The sequence below is a fragment of the Fusarium verticillioides genome, chromosome 6, assembly GCF_000149555.1.
Source record: "Fusarium verticillioides 7600 chromosome 6, whole genome shotgun sequence".
NCBI classification, from domain to species: domain Eukaryota; kingdom Fungi; phylum Ascomycota; class Sordariomycetes; order Hypocreales; family Nectriaceae; genus Fusarium; species Fusarium verticillioides.
In genome coordinates this window covers 699,826-719,690 of record NC_031680.1, presented here as the reverse complement: position 1 = coordinate 719,690, position 19,865 = coordinate 699,826, and the positions used below count along the sequence as shown (strand labels likewise).

Below are 19,865 nucleotides of genomic sequence, written 5' to 3'. Positions count from 1 at the left end.
ATCTTTAAAGAAGACTTTCAGAAGCCTGTTGTCAGTATTTGACAGGTGAAGCGATGGTCTGAACCGAAAATAAGCCCAATTGACCTGGATGACCCCTGTCGATGGAGACGCTCGGGTGGCTTTTGAATGGGTGTAACCATCTTGAATGGGTGCAATCAGCTGTGCATTGTGTAGCTCGAGCCAATGCAGGCTCGGCTTAAGATTACCCTGGCCAGGAAAACGAGCGCGCAATCACGATCATAACGAGGCCCGAAAGCACGCCTAAAAAAGGCCAACCAAGCTTGCCTGCCTGCTTGCCTGCTTGCCTGCTTGTGCCTGTGCCTGTCCTTGTACTTGTGCTTGATATTGGATCCTGGGGGAAAGCTTTGGCTCTGGATCCCATCGACACTGCAACGGCGGATCTACCCCTTGGAGATTCTTTTTTTTCTTTACTTCCGTTATTACCTTGACAGGCCTTTTCTCTTCTTTTACCTGATTCTGGTTCTTCATTCTTGGGATCGTCAGGTTCTTTTATTCCCCTTTTGATCCTTATCGGCCTCGCTTGTTGATATACCCTGTTCCGAGAGCTTTGAAGGTCTGTCTGTCTGCTTGCCTCCACTGTCCATAATATTGCGAAGCTCGGTACAGACCATTCACTTGCAATTTTTTGGCTGTCTTCACTCATTCACTCATTCAGTCTTCGTCTCCTTTGTCTAGATTAATTCTTTGCCCGAATTTCGCCAACAGTTGGGCCGTTGACTTAGTTTCCCTGTTATATCGCCTCACCTTCAAACCTCCAACTCCGACTCCACGTACGTCCCGGTCGCGTCCTGCCACCCAAGGATGCCAATGTCGACCTAATGGGAGCTACTGATATCGCCTCGCGCCTTCGAGCCAAGTTCACCAAAAGGCGACACTCGACGGCGGGTTCACAGGCATCTTCCAGTCGGAGCATTACCGACACCACCTCGTCGTCGTTCGGGAGTCGTCACCTATGGGATCGCGATCGTTCTCGAGCTCGTGACGGAGATGGGGACCATTCGTCTCAGCGGGCCGTGAGCAATTCGAGGGGCACCGTGAGTAGCCGACATGGCATGACAGCGACGCCCGATGGTTCGCATCGACAACGAGAAGATGGCGATGATGTCGCAAAGCCCGAGGGTTGTCGGGAGGTTTCAGAAGCACCAAAGTCGAGTTCAAACTCAAACTCAAATTCAAATTCAGAGTCGACAGCCAAGAGTTCCTCGGAAATAGGTGCTGAAGCAGCGGTCCCACCCGCTAACGACAATTCCACAGCACCCGACACCACGAGTGAGCCACTGAAACAGCCGTCTCCGCCTATAGATCAGCAGAGCCTCGATGACCTGGATGAAGAGCCTGATACAACCGCCACTAGCTCTAGCGACCAGCTCCCGCCCCATAGTGATCTGCACCCGCCACAACCTCATCCAAGACTTCACTTCAATCAACCACCGCTGCTCTCTCCCTCACTTCATCCTCCGGAACAGCCTTCACCATCGCGTCTGCGCCAGGCAAGCTCCAATCTCGACCGTATCCACGAAGACTCCCAGGACTTGGAACCCCCTTCACCTACTGCGCGCCCAAGAAAGGTCGCAAGTCTTGAGTTGGACGCTGGTTCTGAGCTTGCGGGTCACAATGACGACGACGTGCTGAGTCTCGACCAAGCTCCCAACTCTCCAAAGTCTGCCGCCTTTGTGCCTCTGGCGGCAGCAACCTCGACGACATTTGTCGCCCCGTCTCCTGGCCTTCCAACAGCTGGGACCCCTGGCTCTCCATCACGACCAGCCCCGCCGCCCCGGCGACAGAGCTTGCTATCGAATCGCCAGACGACATTGATCAATACGCTCCTTTCACCACCCGTGAACGAACCTGGATACAGCCAGAACACCACATACGCGCCTATTAACGGAAATATGGTGACCCGAAAGATCTGGGTCAAGCGGCCTCATGCCTCGCCGACCCTCGTTACCGTCAACGAAGATGACCTGGTCGATGATGTCCGCGATATGATTCTACGTAAATACTCAAACTCACTCGGTCGAAGCTTCGACTCTCCAGACATTAACATACGCATTATTCCTCGCGATCAACATTCAGAACGTGTCCTCAACCCTGAGGAGCCAATGGGCCGGACTCTCGATGCTTATTATCCAGGTGGACAAACCGTTGAAGAAGCTCTGGTAATTGACATTCCAAGGCGTCCGCCTAAAGCTTCCCCGCGCCCCGTCGTTCCAGCCTATGTTGGAAACATCTACTACAGCGAGGACGGTCGGCCTACGGAAACAAGTGATGGCTATTTTCCATCTGTCGCCGCCCATCCTGGCGCTGTCGGCTCACCACATCTTCCAGTTGCAGTTCCGGCGCATGTTAATCCTCAGGCCCCGCACTCAATCGCAGTGTTAGGGACTGGCCACATTCCACCTATTCCGTCGCCTGGTAGATCACGCGCATATCGCGATCGTCCGGATCGTCCCAGATTAGGCCGCACACATACATCGTCCCCAACACTGCTTGCCAATGGCTCTGCCGTGTCACTGGCTGCCGCCGCCGCCGCGAATCATGCGAACCACGGTACGCAACACTTCAACCCGAGGCTACCGCATTCACGAACTCATTCAAACTCTTCAGATCAACCTGGTATGCCACCTGCTGCCCCTCCTCTCCCGACGCCTCCCGCCCCAGAACCTTCGGCAGTCCGTGTATCGACACCTCCGGTCAGGCCAACTTCACCTCGACCTACGGCGAAAACCAAGAAGAGCAAGAAAGCCGAACATCCTAGTTTACCACCGGGCATGCTCAATGGCGGCGTGCCTCCTATCAACGTCCTGATTGTGGAAGATAACCCTATCAACTTGAAACTCTTGGAAGCCTTTGTGAAGCGCCTCAAGGTGCGATGGTCAACCGCCATGAATGGAAGAGATGCTGTGAAGAAGTGGAGGACTGGCGGATTTCATTTGGTTCTAATGGATATCCAACTTCCAGTCATGAACGGTCTCGAAGCGACTCGGGAAATCAGAAGATTAGAAAGAGTCAACTCAATTGGTGTCTTTTCATCATCACCAGATGGTGTGGTTACGACGGAAAACCCCGACGAACTCGATGACAAAGACCGCCTACAGAATCCATCCTTGTTCAAGAGTCCTGTGATTATTGTCGCTTTGACTGCTAGCTCCTTACAGAGTGACCGACACGAAGCTCTAGCCGCTGGCTGTAACGACTTTTTGACCAAGGTATGTAAATCGCACTAAGAATCAGAGATAAGTAGCTAACCCATGATATAGCCCGTCAATTTTGTCTGGCTAGAGCGCAAGGTAATGGAGTGGGGTTGCATGCAAGCCCTCATCGACTTTGATGGCTGGCGCAAGTGGAAAGAGATTTCTCAAGAGGCTGAAGAGAGCGCCGCTGCTAAGAAGGCAGCCGTCGCCGCAGCCAAAGCTAAATCAAAGAAGAATCGACTCTCGATGACCAAACCCGGCTGATAGCTTCAGTTGGATATCAGAAGACACATGCTTTAGCACAGCTGGGCTGGTCTTGACAGTAGAATATACGCCAGGGAACAACACATATTCTAGCACAACGCGAGACAAACCAAAAACGAGTCATTGGTATTATTCACCCGCCGAGGCAACAGCAAACATGAGTTGCCTCAGAGATCTATCTGCTACCTATAGTTTTCGCCATAGGATTAATGTTTGGCATTTGATGTTTGTCGGGAGCTGGGTAAGAAGGGAGCTGTATAATGGACGCAAAGCATGATGGCGTAGGTAACAGATATATACGAATACCAATGTTTTATAATGCCATGAGACTTGAATAATACATGTCGAGAAGACGCAAGCTATAGTTCGAGGTCATGATGTTTCTGACGAGGTGAATCTAGAGCTCGAATATACTTCAGTGGCATGATTAAACCCAGTCCAAATGCTCTACCAAGCTATGTATTAATTCATCAGTCAATTACTTTTCATCTTATCTCTTGGATGAGAGCTTCCTTCATTGTCCCACTGATTTGTGCCCCATCTGATGTGGACCGCGTGGTTGGTGATATCGGGCCGGAATACGGAATAATTTGGCCCCCGGGATGAAAATTGCTGCACAGTTGGAACCGCATTAAACACCTCCAAACAAGTGCAGCCTTTCCCGACCTGACATCCAACCAATTCTAATCAATTGGACCTGGGTCGCATGTAATGCAGCAGAGAGTCAGAGAGAATCTGAACCCGCTGTAACCATGCCTCCTCGAGTGCGCGGTGCATCGACGCCGCTGGCTGGCCTCGATGCCACCATTTCCCTCTCCACGAGGACCTCGTCTCCATTTCTCCGAACCTTCTCGACAACGCCATGCCGCGAGAAGATGAGCAAGGGTCGTGCGCAGATGTTTGAGTGGTTGAACTCAGGCAACGGCAAGAATCTTGCTGAGCCTGGCAACGGTCCTAATTACCTTGGCCCTCACAACGATCAGCCTTTTCCTCTCAACCCCCTCTTCCGAAGTCAGCCCGTGCTTTCAGATCAGACCAGGGAGATCATCTATGAGAAGGTGACGGCGAAGGGCATGTCTCTGAAGGCGGTGTCTGCTGAAATGCACATCGACGTGAGGAGAGTTGCTGCTGTTGTGCGACTGAAGGAGGTTGAGAAGCAATGGCTCTCTGAAGTAAGTACCATCCCGGCGAAGCTCTATCTGCCCTGCTACATGATGAGACCAAAACAAAATTTTCGATTAGTCTTGAAGACACAAACATGGTTATACTTTTATATACTCTGATAGCATCATCTGATTTTGGGCTTGCTCGTTTTTACTCTTCTGATTGCAATGCTGACCAATCTAAAGGGCAAGCAATTAGCAACACCATATGCCAAGGCAGTTATGAAGATGCTACCCAAAACACATTACAATGAAGGCGAGGAAAATATTCCTCACGAGCCTATCAACGAGATTCACGTACACAATCTTACCCTACAACAACTATTCACACCAGTGTCTGAATCCCGACACTTCACAAGAGAAGATGCCGCCAAGGCCTTCCACGACAACATGCTGTCCGCCGATCAGCGATCACCTCAACCTGAGCTCATCAAGATGGAGCAAGCAATCATCAAGGGCACTGCTCGACCAGAGGCAGTAGCCAAGTTCCAAGCAGTCACACAGGCAGACGAGGACAGGGTAGCCAAGAAGATTCTGGACCAGCGTAAGCGTGAGGAGGCGCAAACGAAGCGTGTCAAGACAGATCGCTACGAGTTCAGATTTAAGGAGATTAACGTTGATGATGTTGGTCGTGATGGTCGATCAAGGAAGGGAACTGGATGGCGTTACGGTGCGCCTTTCGAGGACCGTAAGCGTGGGTTGGTCAAGATTCCTACGTCGGTGCCTTGAAGTGTATGAATATATATGGGATATGGAGTGGCGAAACTGTACTATACGAATACCAACGCCATGTATTAATTAGACATGGACTGTATACTCGTCCAGAGATGATGAATAGCGCTTGCATTTCTGTATGTGGTCCTCTATAAATGTGCTAAATCTGTCATTGCCATTGATGTTCATCATGATCCAGAGTCGTCATTCATAACTCATCGGTACTACTGCCTGCTCTCCTCGGGCACGATCAAGTTCTTTCGAATCTGCTCCAGATCCTCCTCTGTGAGACCACAGTTCTTGACCACATACTCCTCGACAGAGCCATGTTGTTTGCGAAGTGCTTCCAAAGCAGCAAGCATGTTCTCAGGCTTGGCTCCCAGTAATCGTTGAGCACCTTCAGGATTGGCTCTGAGTTCGGGACTCTTCATCACAGCAGCAAGGAGTTCCTCTCGAAAGTCACCGAGGCCAACCTCAGTCAAGCCATACTCATGAGCAATGGTCCCTTCATCCACACCGCATATAGACAGGATGAAAGCGCAGACCACGCCAGTTCTGTCCTTGCCGGCAGTGCAGTGAATGAGTAAGGGTGAGGGATCGGGTCTGGCAAGATGTGAGAGAATAGTGTTGATAGAATCCGTTCCCGTCTCCCAAATTCCCCGATACGCCTCAACGAATCCCTGGCTTCCTTCGGCGGTATAATTCCGAAAGCGCAGCGCAATAGCCTCCGGGCCGTAATCCTCGTCTAAGAAGACCGGAGTAAAGACCCGTTGGGCGCCGGGCCACTCTCGGGTTCCGGTAGCGTAGCGCTCGATCTCAGTTCGCGAGCGCAAGTCGTAGACGTGAGAGATCTTGAGGTCCTGCAGCGCCGAGATGCCGTCCTCGGTGAGACGGGATGGTTCTGCGGAGCGGAAGACGAGGCCGGGTCTGATTGTGTATCCGGGGCGGGACTTTATAGGCAGCGGATGACCGCCGAGATCACGGAAGTTTGCAATGCCCGCTATGGGATGGAAAGGAGGGCCGAGATCTGCCATGACCGATGACTGAAGTGTAAAGTAATGATAACTTGCTAAGATCTATTACAGGTAGAACCAATATTGCAGCGACCAAATCTGACCTCGTAAATAAGAGAGTGAGTTCTCATATCCATACAAATAGCGGTTAATGTTGGTGGAGGTGGGGCGTCATCCATCATGCCTCGGTCCAGAGACGGGTATAAGTCACTGCTAAATCTAGACCCTTTTACGAATAAAACCACGTTTCTGTTTAAAGATTGTTCATTTGTTGTCTAGACACGAAAGTTTGGACTAGAGCTTTGTCTCATATTGGAGGTTCCGAGTTTGTCAATGTCCACAAACACATAGACTTAGCACTAGTAAGCTAGCAATAAAGAGTCACTTCGAAGACCATGTTGTTAAAGAGCGTAAGTAGTTGGATTTTCTATGATAAACAAAGGAAATAAATCAAAACAAGCGTGAGCCCCCTTCTAAGATTCTAAGCTTTTGAAAGACCAGGTTTTGCGCAAAAAGCCCAAGACAAACGTCCTCCAACTCCAAAGATCTAGGCCATCCACATATCCTAGTAATACAAGAACCAGTCTTCAAGAAGCGAAAGATAAGACCTCAGTTGCGAGATCAAAGTGAGACAGCCGTTTAACAGTAGGTGCAGCGCTCGCAACGATAGCTTCCGCAATCGGGACACTGAGGGTTGTTCGCGATGGTCTGCGGGCCGTAGCTGCAATTGCACTGTGAAGGTCAGTATATCGTTGCACAAAGTCCCAGCTTCAAACTACTCACGCAGCACCATTGAGATACGCCGTCGACGAGCTGTCCGCGGTTGCCGGCAGAGCAGGCGGTAGAAGCGCTGGAAGTGGTTAGAGACTACTGTTGTTGATAATGACAGTGGATGTTCTCGACATACAAGTTAATGGCAGCCATGATTGATGGTATTGTTGTATTTTTTAAGTAGCAAAGTATGAGTTATAGTGTTGGTGTGCGTAGACACAAGATGTGCTTTAGCCTTATGAGTTTTGGTGAGTTGTGAAGTGTGTTGGTATCATGATCAGAGACATGCAAATGGCCATGGTTATATAGGAATCTATAGACAGTTCAATCCAAGGCGTACATAGCCGAGAGGCCTGTAAGTTCCGAGTTCAATCTAGTAACAACTCCATTGTAGTTGACACAAATCACACGAGATGGAGTCCAAGTCAGTGAATAACAAGGATTAGAGTTCGAGGCGATAGCAGTGCCACTATTTGGACTATAGCTGCGATGATTATCTGCTGAAAGCGAGTTTCCATTCTGTAGTGGGAGTACGGAACAGGTTTGCAATAGTCATTGTTTGGCTGGGAAGCGAGGAAGACAGGATGAAAGAAGGGATGCCTCAGGGGCCTACTCCAGGATGATTGAGCATAGCCCTGTTTCTGGAAGCTTTAGGCTCATTGTTCTTCGCGAATTCGAAACGCTTGATTTGTTTGTTAGAGCAAGGCAGCGACTATGAATCAGTCAGGAGTCTAGTTTGGGACGGAGTCTCGTCTCGTATGCGAGGCGATGCTGGAAACTAGACTGTGCCCCAACAGCGTGCAGCTACAGCTACCTAGGCAAGATTATAGGGAGTGATACGGCATTTTGATTCATTCTAGCACCCTAATTCGCCTCGCATTCACGGACCCTGCCGACAGAGAAACCGTTCACTCAATTCAATGTTGAGGCTCTGCGTGCATGCGGCTTAAAATGTGAGTTAGCGAATTGGCTGGTAGATAAGTTGGTAGGCTGAGTCAATGACACAACACCGCCCCGAACTTCCCTGCCGACCATGTGGTTCTAGCCAGTCTTTCTAGCCAATGAAGCCCAATTTTGTTCACTGTTTTAGGCATGAGTTTATTAGTCTCGTCCGTCTCTACCTCCTCAGAAGCGAGGGTTGGGGTGATAGTGGGAATGCCGATATGAGCATTTCAACGTCGTATCTTCCCTCGCAATTCTGGTTCTCCAATCCTCGTTATTGGCTTCAGCGACTGCCGGAAACGCCGTATTACTCGGGGCATCTGCAGCCAAGATCGATGATGCTACACATATTCCTGGACGAATATCCGGGGGTTTGGATGAAGCAAGCCTACCCTATTCTCAAACAGCACTTTCAACGTTCACACTGAACACATGGTCAGGACAACAATTTACCAAGAGCTCAAGCATAGCCTCGAAACTATCAAGGTAATAAGCTTATTCGATAGACTCAGGCAACGGTGTTTATCCTCGTCAACAGTGGAGACACTCTTGTCATGAGTGAGATGGTTGGGCTTGAAGCTTATCCAATCAACCTCACACTCTCGTCCCTCGTATTTCTCACCGACTTCCCAAAACCGCATCAACAACATTGGACTTCCCAAGATATTAGCGTAGTCAACTCAAATGCCATTCTCAAGAGACATGTGATTTTCAAGTCAAGCTAATTTCCCACTCTCTCATTATGTGAATCTCAAAAAGTCACGCTTGAAATTGTCATGCGCGCCATTAACTTGGCTGACTTACATGGTAAGCCTCAATCAGACATTATGACCTCAAAACTTCGAGAACTCTTCTTTATCAGCACTAGCTTCTCGAGAACACCTGATCTAAAACATTTGCATTTTCAACGATGCACATTCCTGAACCCACAGGCCGAATTCCGTTGTTTGTTTACGGGGCGACATATTGTAGGGCGGTCGTGATAGTGATGTAAGATGGGAACTGTTGCAAGTGTTGACGTTGACGTTGAACTTTGAAAGGACCCAAACTCCAGGTTGGAAATTACCCGCTAACTAAACTAATAAACTTTAACAACTCACCCGCTAACAATTTTCAGCTCTGCATGACTTTCTCTTCCTTGGTTGAAGCGATCACGAGGCGGCCTCTAAAAGCGGAGGTTCGATAATCCGAAGCCTCTAGAACAGAGACTCAGGGTCTAGATGTCAAAGTCAGGGGTCATCGAGCGACTAAAACAAGCTTGCTTTGCACTACGTCATAGGGTCATATCAGTGAATCACGACAATTTCCTAGGGAGAAATTAGACTCTGTTAAGTTTTAGGTCGATCTCTCGCTTCTTAGGTCGCAGGAATGACGGCAGAGGCTTCCCTTCACCAGGTACGCTACGTATTAATTAACAGGCGGTCTACCCTACGAACGAACGAACGAACGAACGAACGAACGAGTGAGTTTTCGCCAAGCTTGACAATTTTGCACGCCCAGTCAAAGTGACGCTTCAGTGACCAGCTCATTCTATTGACTCACCCCAATCATCCTAATAAACCCGCGATCCTCTTTCCTTTGCATCTGAGTCTGCGATCAATCAATCAATCACTGACCCGCTCCTACCTACGATAACCTCTTCTCGTCAATCTTTTCTCGTAATATCCACCCCCTTGCGAGATCCCGTTCGAATCGGCGACACAAACCACAGCAAAGCAAAGCAAGCAAAGCGACCATGGGTATCAAGGATCTAGCTATCAGCTATGTGGTGTTTTCCACCATCCACTTGTTCCTATTCGCACTGGCTCTCACCACTATCGGTTTGTATGGTACCGACCTTCACAATGCGAACAAGCAGGGCAAATACTCTGATTCTAAGTGGGTGAGTGACTTGCTCCCTCCCTCCGTTCGTCAACGTGCAAATACACATTGTTACCATGCAATGCAATACAGTACAGTGCTGACAAAGTTCAATGCACAGGTCTACGCCGTGGTTGTTGGTAGCATCTCTGCCGTGACATGTGTACTCTACTTTATCCCGTTTGTCCTGCGTGTCGCCGGCTTTGTTGTCGCGGTATGGGACTTTATTCTATTCGTCCTCTGGATCGCCCTCTTTGGCGTCTTTGGCAAGGTGCGTTCCATCATCCGTCAAGTGCTTACTGCAAACGATCGGCGGCATCGTTTGGCTGACATTTGTGAAACCTGCAGATGTACATCAATGAGGACGCCGAGGGTGACGGTGGTGTCAAGCGCATGAAGAACGCGGTCTGGGTCGATCTCGCCAGCGCCCTGCTCTGGCTCATTGCTACCTTGGCGGCCCTGGGCTACTGGTGGAAGCACCGTGACAATCGTTCACGCTTTACTGGCCGCGCTCATGTCTGATGAGACACAAACGGGCGCATCTAGCCCCTATAGAAAGAGACGGACATGTTGAGGATGGTTGCATATGGGATACACAAATGCAACTCGCGACGGAGATATTCGGCAATGGTAATGGAACGGTAGTGGGAAGGGAGGCCTGCAGGTCGGGCTGTTTGAGTGTGTGCGCGCGTGTGTGCGTGCTTTCTGTGTCTGTATGCTGGGATGGGAATGGACGAGACGAGACGAGATGTTGGCACGACTTTGATACCATGGTTTTCTTCTGTGTTTCCTTGCTTTTCCTTTTTCGACAAAGACTGCTTGTTCCTGAAACACTAATATCTGCATCGAACTCAAAATTTATCGCTATCAACTGAATCGAGAATATCACACTTATTAGTGCAACCATCTACGGCAGCCTCCCGTACGGCGTGCAACATGGCTTGTGAGATGGGTGGCTAGATCTGCCAATGGCCGCCGGTATGAGTGAAACTTGGTTAACCAATGGATAGTCAACGGGCAGTCACTGTAGGATCCATGCTGTGAAATGACCACGGACATTGGCACTGGCAACACAAAGCCAAGAACAGTGCAGCTTGCCGAACCACCGTTTACGCCAAGACAGAGTGATATCCGAGATACCCTTTTGTAGTACCCTCAAGAGCGTCGAAATGGCACCACCACGGAGAAGGATGTTGCACCAGTTTGACCAGGACCTAAAGCAGAAAAGAGAGAGAGCAAAGAGGGGCGAGCGTCGATCGTCGATCGTGGACACGCTCGCCTCCAACGCTTCCGACGGGTGATGTGACGATGACGGACTTTTGCTCAGAGGGAGAAGGGGTCTTTTTTTTTTTCCCTTTCTCCAAGGGTCCGGCGTTTGACTGGCTGCGTCTCTCGCTCTGACCTTTGTGTCTTGACCCTTAAGGGGATTAGGATTTTCGACTCACGGGCGAAAGCAAGCGGCGCTTGTGAGCGGGCCAAGCCAGGCTATTTTCTTGCCATGACGTCGATCAGATGCCTGATGGAAGCTCCAAGTGGGGGCCGCTTCTAAAAGCCCGTTTGTTTTTGGTGCAAGGATCTGTTGATGATCTCTTGTCCTCTTTGTTGATATGTACTGGCGGAGAAGTTGGGTAGCGTTGGTGGTGATGTGAGTGTTGATCGTAGCCTGTAGAGGCGGTAAGTTAAGCGATAAGAAATGCACGTGGGAATATTCTACGACATTTGACACTGAATACGAGCGGTCGAATGCTCAAATGTCTCATTGATACCATCTCTTTTTTTTTTTAGTTGATGGTGGTGGTCGTGAGCGAGCAAGTTGTAGTGATACGAGGGTCTAAGATTGCGAATACCCATAATGGGAATTGTGAGCAAATGCGATCATAAGTTCCTGAATGTAATATTGACCACGTATTATTGACCTCGCATGTACACAATACTATGGTACATACTCCATACATACGCGCAAAATTGTCTCTCCACAAAGAGTGACTGTGACTGTGTCTTCCAAGACTTGGAAAGAAGAATATTCGCGGAGTCGGATAAATACACCGTTGATACGGGACGTCATTGACCAAAAACAAACCAAGGAGGGGTCTCGTTTTCAAAGGGTCCCTACAGTAAATACCAGGGACTAGTTCGTTAGTTTGCTGCGTCCAGGACAGGACGTTGACCGCGAATTCTAATTCGTCGTCTCTGCAAAGCATCAGAGTCTGGCCGTAGACGGGATGGCACAACAAAAAATAAAACCCAAACGAGACCAAAGCAAACCTAACGCTGTGCTTGGTTTCTTTTGTTTGCGTTGGTGACTTTTGAGTGGCTCACAGGGTCGTCCCGCATGTATTTCCTTGGCCTTCTGTACGGTGACGGTGCGTGCAACCAGGTACAAATCAAGGGTCACCCCAGCCAGAATGTGCCTCAAAAGTCCTAGCGGGATACCTGCCAAACTCGTGGTTGCATGTCGCATTTCCACAACGGGCACCTTGTAGCGGGTTCCAGCATCGGAAACATTGGGAAACCCGCTACAGAGGCAGAGACGGTCACCGTACAGTACGTGGTGGAAGCGATCCACTATTAACCTCGCCTTGCCCTGGATCTTGGGCTTCTCTGGCTTCTGGCTCTGCGTCCCGATGTTCCTCGCTTGTGGTACTCGCGAGGTGATTTGTTGGAGCTCCCACTTTTTGGGGGTTGGGAGGCGCTGGAGAGAACCAGGATGGAACGGGAGAGGCAAGATCAATTCTGACATTGGGATCCATTGGATCCATCCATCCATCCATGGAAGAGGAAGAGTGTGTCTAGAGTGTGTCTCGCTTGCGATAACAAAACCGTTTCGGAACCCTTCGATCTTCATTTCTTAGGGAACCCTTCATTTCTCGCCCAAATAGGCATACCCTTCACTCATCTTACCTACTGTACTCCTGTGCGTTGCGTTGCGCTTGCTTTGCTTACATACTACAACATTACATCTTGACGCCGCCATCACATTCTTGAGTTACAGCTACCTACCTTATCCATTCGCCTCACTTCTTTTATCCGTCCTCCGTGGCATTCCGCCCAATACATTCACATTCGAAAAAGTCACTCTATTGTACTCTTATTAGCTACTCTTGGCCTCCCGTCATTTGCGACACCTACACGGCCTGCCCCTCATTGTTAATCATCAAACCTCCCCGACTGCCGCCGCCCTCCCGTGAGCTGAGCGCGCATTCATCCATTCCCGTCCACTCGGTCTCCTGGTTCTTCTCAATCCTCCATATAAACCTACTTATGCAGCGGCGTTGGCGCTTGATTCAAGACTCGGGCTGGGTTCTCAGTCAGGCGAATAGCTATTCTCCAAGAGATCAAAGACTCAAACCTCAGACATTGAATCACGACTACAACGACGATATGGCCAGTTTTGCCAGAACCATCAAATCTCCTTATCTTTCACCCCGACTTCGACCTTCCATGCCAGGGCGCTCCATGTCTACGAACTCCGACCAAGCTAGCCAAGCCAACCCTCCTCCTCCTCCTCAAAGCCCACGATCAGGTGAAATTATCGGCGAATTCGACCTGTCTGGACGAAACACCCCAGCGATTCCATCCAGAAGACCAAATGAACTACAAGACGGATTCTTTGACCTTGATGACATTGAACCTCGTACTTCCTACTTCTCAGGTAAGTTAGCATTGGCCTTGACATCCATTGTACGGAATGCTTGGAATGCATATCCAATATCCAGTCGTTTGACCCCTGATTGCCCATCCATCCCCACCTCCCTCTCGATGATCTTCATCACCTGGCCTCAAGTGAGTGATCTCAAGCTTCTTGCGGTCGGACGTTGGGGCTATCCTCCGGCCGACGATCCCGGACGGAGACGGGCGGTGCTCAACCGGGCAGCTGGCATCGCATCGCAGCGTGCAAAAAGCTCCGAGGCGAGACACGTTCTTCTGCTCAGACTTGGTTCGGCGCCACAAGTTCCCCTCAACGAACCCAAGAGACCCTGACACATGGCATAAGCTCTAGTTGTACACCACCAGAAAAAAGTATGTACAACGAATGGATGCGATGCTGTGTAAAGAAAAGTGGTATTTGTTCTGAAGAGGTCGAATCATGTAAGAGCCGCCTCCACGCCGCTGTCCCTGTCCCACAGCGCAATGCATCAATAGTTGTGCCTATCAACGCTATCCAAGTTGGCTATTGGAGCATCCTAACCAATGATGCATCCGGCGACTGACTGGCGCAAAGCGCGCGGGGCGGGATTGAGGTCTCGGGAGGCTCCCGCACCCCCCGTTTTCGAGAATGCCATATTGGCTTCTCAAGCTTGACCATCTTCAACATCCATCTCTTGAGTCGTTGCCCTTTGATCGGCTTGACTTGTCGCGCTCCCCGATTTCCACAATTCTCCTCACTTTTATTTCGCTCATCTTTTCCTTTTCCCCTCAAATCATCTGCCCCTTCTCCACCTCTTCTCAACCATTTCCGAGTCAAAATGTCTCTTGCACCGGGATGATGGGCCATGCTTGATCGCGCTACTCGTTGCTCTCCCCACACTCACTTCCCAGCCATCGCGGGGTAGTCTAGTGGCCCCATCAACCATCCCGGGGTTGGCCGTTGAGTGACGCCTGGACTGGCCCTGAAGTGCACTACCGGCTTTTGCTTTAAAATGTTCTTATATCCTGTGCTATTCCTCAATTATCCTGTTTTCGATCTTGTTGTCATCGGCCCTCCCTTGGTCACTACGCATTCGGTCATCGTAAACCTTATTCTTCTTACTGGTCTTCCCTTTTTACTTACATATGTCCCCTCTCTATTAGACGACAACGAGAAGTCTGCTCCTGGCACTCCATCAGCTCCTCCATCTGCCCCCTCAACCCCGCGCAGCCGCAGCCGCAGCCACGTTCGACCTATAGCTATCGATCTACCTCAAATCAGACGTTTCACTTCTGCTCCCGCGCGCACGCCTCCCGAACCCTTATCAGCAAGAGGTGACCTTCCTGGGTAAGACATCCATCCATTTCCTATGTTCTCCCAGTCAATTCCATTCCATTCATCTTTACCACGTGGACTAACACCGTGACAGAGGTTACTTCCCACTTCACGAGGATCCCAACAGTCGTGTCCATCGGCCACACCCTTTCCAGCATCATCCCGACACTCGCATGAGTCGTCTCATCTCTGAATCTGGACCAATCTATGCCGACTCTCCCACTTCTCATCCAGCTCAAAGTGCAGTCATGTCTCACTCAAACACTCCCGTCGCCTCTTACCTTGCTCCAGGCTTCCACGACCAGCCTGTCCCCATGGGCAAATACTACCCATCTAACTACGAAAGGAAATATGGTGCCCAATCAGTTCGACCTCCCTTGTCTGGAAGCGTATCCTCCAATGTTGGATACGATTCCAGTGCAATCCCCCATGCAAGTGGCCAGGCGAAACTCGACAGCGAGCTTCGTCGCAAATTGCTCCAGTATAAGCGCGATATGGTTACACAAACAAGTATGGCTGCAAATGAATTCATTGGTAGCTCGGCCAAGTCTGGCGACAAGCCTGGACTGTCACTCAATGACCTCCCCTTCCGGGACTGTCGCTTTGCTACTCCCGGCTATCAGAAGCCCTTATCCCCCCGACTTCTTCCCATATCAAGTCCCGGTCCTATCACCCCCATGGAGCTTGAAAAAGCCACCGCTGGTGGTGACTACATGAGTCGCTAAAAAAGAAAATGGCAACATTTCACAAATTGCTTTTTCTTACCAGTTACTGTGTTGGGATATTAAGATAGAGTGGCATATGCATACAGATTGAGCATGGTTCTTGCATCGAAACTGGCTGGACTTGTTATTTTCATTTGACAAAGGGCGTTGGTTGGAGATGAGCCCATCAGTGGCCTGATATTCCTCCTAGGTGGCATTCAGCGTGTTATTTAGCTGCATCTGGTACAATTTGATACCGTACGTGTTGAGGCATGATACCCATAGAATACATTTCATTTGTAAGGACTAAATGGTGACCACCGGGCCACCCATCTCCGCAGATAAGTATATGCTGTTCTCCGTGATGTCAAAGTGACCCGTAACAGAGGAGCTGATAGTACTTTCTGATGTAGCAAGCATGTCAGACGGTAGGGCTGGGCAATGATTAGGCAGTACCATTGACGACACTGTTCCCATTGAACTATTTCCCTTCCATGCCGGCTCCATTGTGTATATTTCTCCACACACTCCCCCATCCCCCAATTACATCTGACATTAATAACCTAGTCTGCAAAAGCAGCATGTCGCAAAAACGGGATAAAGAAACAGACATTGTCCTGCCGAAAAGCCCTACTGTCCCAACAATACACGGGTGTAATTGGGCTGAAACTTACATGTAAATGATGCATCGGTTTCTGTTTCTTTGGTGCTGCCTGGGACAGAGCAGTCAAGGTACAGGGTAGGCGACACTCTAGGCAGTCAGAGCTGGTAGAGTCAGCACGTGACCTGGCGTTCGCGTTTGCCTGCCGTAAGAGCCAATTCAATTTAACTCTACGCGTTCCGCCTCGTACACGTGTTAGTGAAACCCTTGTCTTTTCGTGGACTTTATGTGCAACAGCAGATTTGAACGATTTTGATGACATCGAAATGTTGAAGGAGTCATTGTTTTATGAGCTCGAGAAGTCATAACCAATCTTGTCGTCAAGCATGACTTCTGGTTCCATTCCCACGACTGCCCTCGTGGTGGATTTCATTTGCCTCTTCACACACGATCTGAAGAGAAAGCAAAAAAGGTGGCAGGATGGAATTCTCAAATATCACACGTTCAACAAGCGAGTCATGGTGTATGATGATCGAAACCACTTTATAGGCGATGCTCATTGGCAAGAAGGTGGGGACCTTGAGCCTGGTGATGAGTTTGAACTGGATCGTGGTGCAGCCATCGTGCAAGTTTCTGACTGTACCGGACAACGAGAGCAGGACCTGACGGATCTACTGGATAAGCGCGCAAGAGAAGTTGAGAAGCGCCGAACAAATGCTGGGACGACACGAACACCAGGGTCGACTGCAGCAGTAACTCAAACACCAAGAAACGACCAAAATGCCCCCCATTTTCAACTCAGACATCGCCCGCTTAATGATCTTGTTGGAGGAGCTTCAAGAATTGGGAGGGCCGTCATTTCACCCCACTCGCCATTTGAGCAGCGCAAGATGGCCGAGAGCCCAGGTCAGCAGCAAGATTCACCATCAGAAGACGCACGGCCGAGCAAAAGGAGAAGACGAGAGGAGTCGCCTCCGAGTAAGATGGGGCATGCCCGGGCTTTATTTGGAACGACTCTAACTCTCACTCCGTTCTCGTCTTCAATACCGCCAGTTCGAAGTCAACCATTGCACGACAGGGCTGCAGCAAGGCCAAAAGTCGCACCACCTGTCTCACGAGATGGCACATCAAGGTGTGCTGATAGAAGCTCGAAATCACCACCGCTATCTCCTAACCCTGAAGAGGTGGAGATCAGCGCTTCTCGTCAGGCTGCACCCCGCCGAGTTCTTACACAACGGGCATCGTTAAAGGAGCTGCTGGCTGGTAATGAGCACAATCGGACTAGCGAAGTTCCTCGGACTCGAGAACCTCTGTTAAGGAATCGTACGAAAGCCTCAAAGCCAGTGAAGATTCGACAACCGCCTCCCGAAGACGAGGTTGTTTCACTTCTCACTCAAGAGCCCGTAGCACCAAAACATCGTAGTGATGCAGCGGCGAATAGCTCACGCAAAGCCCGAGAACATCAGGATACCAATGCAGACAGATCGTCCAAAACCCGAACATCTGCGCCCAAACTGTCGTCGAAAACAATTGAATCTGACATAGGCGATAAAGAATCACCCGCAGCCGATGACGAAGCATTTCTCATGTGGTTGGCGAAAAGTGAAGATTCTCCAGCCTTGGACCAAACCCTGGCGCCACCTGCGGATAACCACCCACCACGCCCGAAGAAGGCAAGGGGTGATTCTGTCCCAGCAATACAAAGGCCTGCAAAGGAGTCTGCCCGGAAGGTCGCCCAACAGCCCATCGTTGTCGATGAAGATGAAGACGAGGATGTGGAGGTACCGCATCAAAAGACCTCCCGAAACCGCCCCGAGAGCTCAAAAACGTCCAAAAGAAAAGAGGCGAGCACAGCGGAACATAATGGAATGAAGCGAACACTGAGTACCGATATAGCATCCGCAACAGAAACCGATACAGAAAAACCTCCTCCTGCGAAGGAACCGCGGACAGAGCTCAGGATCAGATCAAGGCAGCGGCGCGGGCTGCTCATGTTGGCTCAAAGGAACGAAGGAAGTCGACCAGGCTCAGCAGGAAGATCAGTTCTCCCCTCATCAGGAGCTGGAAGCACTATACAAAAATCATCGCATACCATCGTCCGCGCCGCTTCGATTTCAGAAGAACCCCCAGCAATTGAGAGGATTACGACAAAGACGACCGCTTCGAAAAAGCGACAAGACTCAGCTAAGCCGAGTGAGCTTCATCACTCCGTGGAGGAGCCCGATGACCAGTCAATCGCGATTCATAGCCCGAATACAGAAGAGGCGGTCTGTGAGAAGGATGCTGACAATGAGTATGAGGTCCTGAAAGAGCCGGAGATCGAACTTGTACCGAGTGAAGATGCTATTTTAGTTAGTGAGCTTTCTGAAGATAGGAGATCCCCTACACCTCCTCGCCGACGGACAAATCCAGGCCGACGCACACGAAACAGGGTAGCCCCTGTCGTGCTCAGCGACAACGAGGTCGAAACCTCAACATGCGACTCCCCAGCAATATCCGATGATGAAGAAGGCTTGTCTCTCACGTCGAAAGCTGGTCGAAAACCCGAGCCTAAGCCCAGCTCTGGCCCACGTATTACCAAGATGTCACGGAAAAGCGTCAAGAGCAGAGAAATTATTGGTTTTGTTATGCCAGATGAAGACTTTTCGATGGGTGGGTTCAACGTCGGTCATGCTGAGCTGGCTGAGGTCAAAAAGCCAAGCAACGACCTGAAAGTAGCTGAAAAGCCTCCAGTGGAAGCTCGCGACACAACAGAGGCACCAGAAAACCATAAGTCTGTGGATGACAGACTTGAAGTGGAACAACTACAAATGAATGAGAAAGAGCCTGAAAAGGAGCAACCTCCAACAAAAGCAAAGATACCCGGACCATCACGATCTTCAGCGAATACGAAGGAACCAGACATAGTACCGCGCTCCCCGAATAGTAGAGCACCTGAAGCAGAAGAACCTGCGTTGCAAGAAAAAGAGAGGGAGACCGAAATAGTACCCACCCCGACGAACGCAAAACAGCCCGCAATAGGTCAACCAGCAACGAGGGTGCACGAGCAGGAAACCAGCGCATCCGAATCAGGTTCGAGGGGCCCCAAGGTACAAGAATCCTCAGCCAAAGAAAAGGAAGCCAAAGAAGTACAGCCTACGACACGTGAAGAAGAACTAGGAACAGCACAACCATCGACGAAGGATAAAAACACTGAAGCAAAAGCCCCCTCAACGAGTGGACAAAGGCTCGAAGCAGCACAGCCACCAGCCAATGGAAAAGAACAACAAAAAAAGCAACGACCGCGCATTGTGAACCCTGCGACAAGAGGTAGGAAAGCCGCAAGAAAACAAGATGCGGCCGGGTTGCCGCCCCAAACACTGGTTCAGTTTGAGTCTGCTACTTCGTCTCGCATTGCTCCGGTGCAGCCGCCAAAGAAGATGGCTACCCCTTTGAACAATGTGCCTCAAGCAGAGTTGCCGGTGTTCTGCAGAGCAAATGGTGGTGCTTGGAGCAGGCATGCTGAGGATCTGCTAGGTATGACGAGACCTACGAGAAGAATGCCTCGACGATGATACGGCGCGGCACTTCATTTTTGTCTACTTGTGCCTGCATAGAAATTCTTCGTAGGAAGGATCTTTCCGAGAACTACGTTGCCGGGGATTACTGACTTTGT

The 19,865-nt window shown here is 50.1% G+C and overlaps 10 protein-coding genes across 18 annotated transcripts; 5 read left to right on the top strand and 5 right to left on the bottom strand.

Annotated features, from left to right (window-relative positions):
• Positions 1-82: 82 nt before the first annotated feature.
• FVEG_15091 (hypothetical protein) lies at positions 83-1,181 on the bottom strand. Its single transcript, XM_018904182.1, has 2 exons — positions 766-1,181; positions 83-686 (listed from the first exon to the last, which is right to left on the bottom strand). The coding sequence occupies exon 2, from the start codon at positions 662-664 to the stop codon at positions 203-205; it is 462 nt and encodes a 153-aa protein (XP_018746123.1). The 5' UTR covers positions 665-686; positions 766-1,181; the 3' UTR covers positions 83-202.
• On the top strand, positions 189-3,953 carry FVEG_02557 (osomolarity two-component system, response regulator SSK1). Of its 6 annotated transcripts, none has more exons than XM_018889895.1 (4): positions 252-574; positions 744-2,571; positions 2,629-3,230; positions 3,282-3,953. In XM_018889895.1, the coding sequence occupies exons 2-4, from the start codon at positions 840-842 to the stop codon at positions 3,477-3,479; spliced, it is 2,532 nt and encodes an 843-aa protein (XP_018746129.1). In that variant the 5' UTR covers positions 252-574; positions 744-839; the 3' UTR covers positions 3,480-3,953. The 6 variants fall into 6 exon arrangements, with proteins under 6 accessions (XP_018746127.1, XP_018746124.1, XP_018746129.1 ...); XM_018889894.1 differs by having other exon boundaries at positions 292-621; positions 677-2,571; XM_018889893.1 differs by having other exon boundaries at positions 189-2,571.
• A 151-nt stretch (positions 3,954-4,104) lies between these two features.
• FVEG_02558 (hypothetical protein) lies at positions 4,105-5,534 on the top strand. The gene is made up of 2 exons (XM_018889896.1): positions 4,105-4,651; positions 4,829-5,534. Exons 1-2 carry the CDS (start codon positions 4,232-4,234, stop codon positions 5,369-5,371), a joined length of 963 nt encoding a protein of 320 aa, XP_018746130.1. The 5' UTR covers positions 4,105-4,231; the 3' UTR covers positions 5,372-5,534.
• FVEG_02559 (hypothetical protein) lies at positions 5,364-6,528 on the bottom strand. Its single transcript, XM_018889897.1, has one exon. It carries the CDS (start codon positions 6,388-6,390, stop codon positions 5,581-5,583), a length of 810 nt encoding a protein of 269 aa, XP_018746131.1. The 5' UTR covers positions 6,391-6,528; the 3' UTR covers positions 5,364-5,580.
• Positions 6,529-6,981: 453 nt separating this feature from the next.
• FVEG_15092 (hypothetical protein) lies at positions 6,982-7,396 on the bottom strand. The gene is made up of 3 exons (XM_018904183.1): positions 7,277-7,396; positions 7,153-7,219; positions 6,982-7,101 (listed from the first exon to the last, which is right to left on the bottom strand). The coding sequence occupies exons 1-3, from the start codon at positions 7,291-7,293 to the stop codon at positions 7,009-7,011; spliced, it is 177 nt and encodes a 58-aa protein (XP_018746132.1). The 5' UTR covers positions 7,294-7,396; the 3' UTR covers positions 6,982-7,008.
• A 1,664-nt stretch (positions 7,397-9,060) lies between these two features.
• Positions 9,061-11,904, top strand: FVEG_02560 (hypothetical protein). Of its 4 annotated transcripts, none has more exons than XM_018889899.1 (4): positions 9,061-9,136; positions 9,200-9,964; positions 10,064-10,213; positions 10,291-11,904. In XM_018889899.1, the coding sequence occupies exons 2-4, from the start codon at positions 9,818-9,820 to the stop codon at positions 10,462-10,464; spliced, it is 471 nt and encodes a 156-aa protein (XP_018746134.1). In that variant the 5' UTR covers positions 9,061-9,136; positions 9,200-9,817; the 3' UTR covers positions 10,465-11,904. The 4 variants fall into 4 exon arrangements, with proteins under 4 accessions (XP_018746134.1, XP_018746133.1, XP_018746135.1 ...); XM_018889900.1 differs by lacking the exon at positions 9,061-9,136 and having other exon boundaries at positions 9,522-9,544; positions 9,607-9,964; positions 10,291-11,892; XM_018889898.1 differs by having other exon boundaries at positions 9,200-10,213.
• A 136-nt stretch (positions 11,905-12,040) lies between these two features.
• FVEG_15093 (hypothetical protein) lies at positions 12,041-12,682 on the bottom strand (the record flags this gene model as incomplete). Its single annotated transcript, XM_018904184.1, has 2 exons — positions 12,041-12,051; positions 12,262-12,682. 2 exons carry the CDS (start codon positions 12,680-12,682, stop codon positions 12,041-12,043), a joined length of 432 nt encoding a protein of 143 aa, XP_018746137.1.
• Positions 12,683-13,203: 521 nt separating this feature from the next.
• FVEG_15094 (hypothetical protein) lies at positions 13,204-15,630 on the top strand (the record flags this gene model as incomplete). The annotated part of the gene is made up of 3 exons (XM_018904185.1): positions 13,204-13,594; positions 14,734-14,917; positions 15,000-15,630. The coding sequence occupies 3 exons, from the start codon at positions 13,204-13,206 to the stop codon at positions 15,628-15,630; spliced, it is 1,206 nt and encodes a 401-aa protein (XP_018746138.1).
• A 190-nt stretch (positions 15,631-15,820) lies between these two features.
• Positions 15,821-18,702, bottom strand: FVEG_15095 (hypothetical protein). The gene is made up of 2 exons (XM_018904186.1): positions 18,597-18,702; positions 15,821-18,534 (listed from the first exon to the last, which is right to left on the bottom strand). Exon 2 carries the CDS (start codon positions 16,530-16,532, stop codon positions 16,173-16,175), a length of 360 nt encoding a protein of 119 aa, XP_018746139.1. The 5' UTR covers positions 16,533-18,534; positions 18,597-18,702; the 3' UTR covers positions 15,821-16,172.
• On the top strand, positions 16,597-19,764 carry FVEG_02563 (hypothetical protein; the record flags this gene model as incomplete). Its single annotated transcript, XM_018889902.1, has 1 exon — positions 16,597-19,764. One exon carries the CDS (start codon positions 16,597-16,599, stop codon positions 19,762-19,764), a length of 3,168 nt encoding a protein of 1,055 aa, XP_018746140.1.
• Between the last annotated feature and the right edge of the window lie 101 nt (positions 19,765-19,865).

Excerpts from the sequence above, each read along its gene's own strand:
- FVEG_02557 (XM_018889890.1), top strand. The coding sequence starts at position 840 with ATGGGAGCTACTGATATCGCCTCGCGCCTTCGAGCCAAGTTCACCAAA. Across the intron at positions 3,231-3,281 it reads GTAACGACTTTTTGACCAAG|CCCGTCAATTTTGTCTGGCT; the intron begins GTATGTAAATCG and ends CCCATGATATAG.
- FVEG_02560 (XM_018889898.1), top strand. The coding sequence starts at position 9,818 with ATGGGTATCAAGGATCTAGCTATCAGCTATGTGGTGTTTTCCACCATC. Across the intron at positions 10,214-10,290 it reads TCTTTGGCGTCTTTGGCAAG|ATGTACATCAATGAGGACGC; the intron begins GTGCGTTCCATC and ends TGAAACCTGCAG.
- FVEG_15095 (XM_018904186.1), bottom strand. The coding sequence starts at position 16,532 with ATGTCATCAAAATCGTTCAAATCTGCTGTTGCACATAAAGTCCACGAA.
- FVEG_02559 (XM_018889897.1), bottom strand. The coding sequence starts at position 6,390 with ATGGCAGATCTCGGCCCTCCTTTCCATCCCATAGCGGGCATTGCAAAC.
- FVEG_15091 (XM_018904182.1), bottom strand. The coding sequence starts at position 664 with ATGAGTGAAGACAGCCAAAAAATTGCAAGTGAATGGTCTGTACCGAGC.
- FVEG_15092 (XM_018904183.1), bottom strand. Across the intron at positions 7,102-7,152 it reads GCGTATCTCAATGGTGCTGC|TGCAATTGCAGCTACGGCCC; the intron begins GTGAGTAGTTTG and ends TGACCTTCACAG.
- FVEG_02558 (XM_018889896.1), top strand. The coding sequence starts at position 4,232 with ATGCCTCCTCGAGTGCGCGGTGCATCGACGCCGCTGGCTGGCCTCGAT. Across the intron at positions 4,652-4,828 it reads AGAAGCAATGGCTCTCTGAA|GGCAAGCAATTAGCAACACC; the intron begins GTAAGTACCATC and ends ACCAATCTAAAG.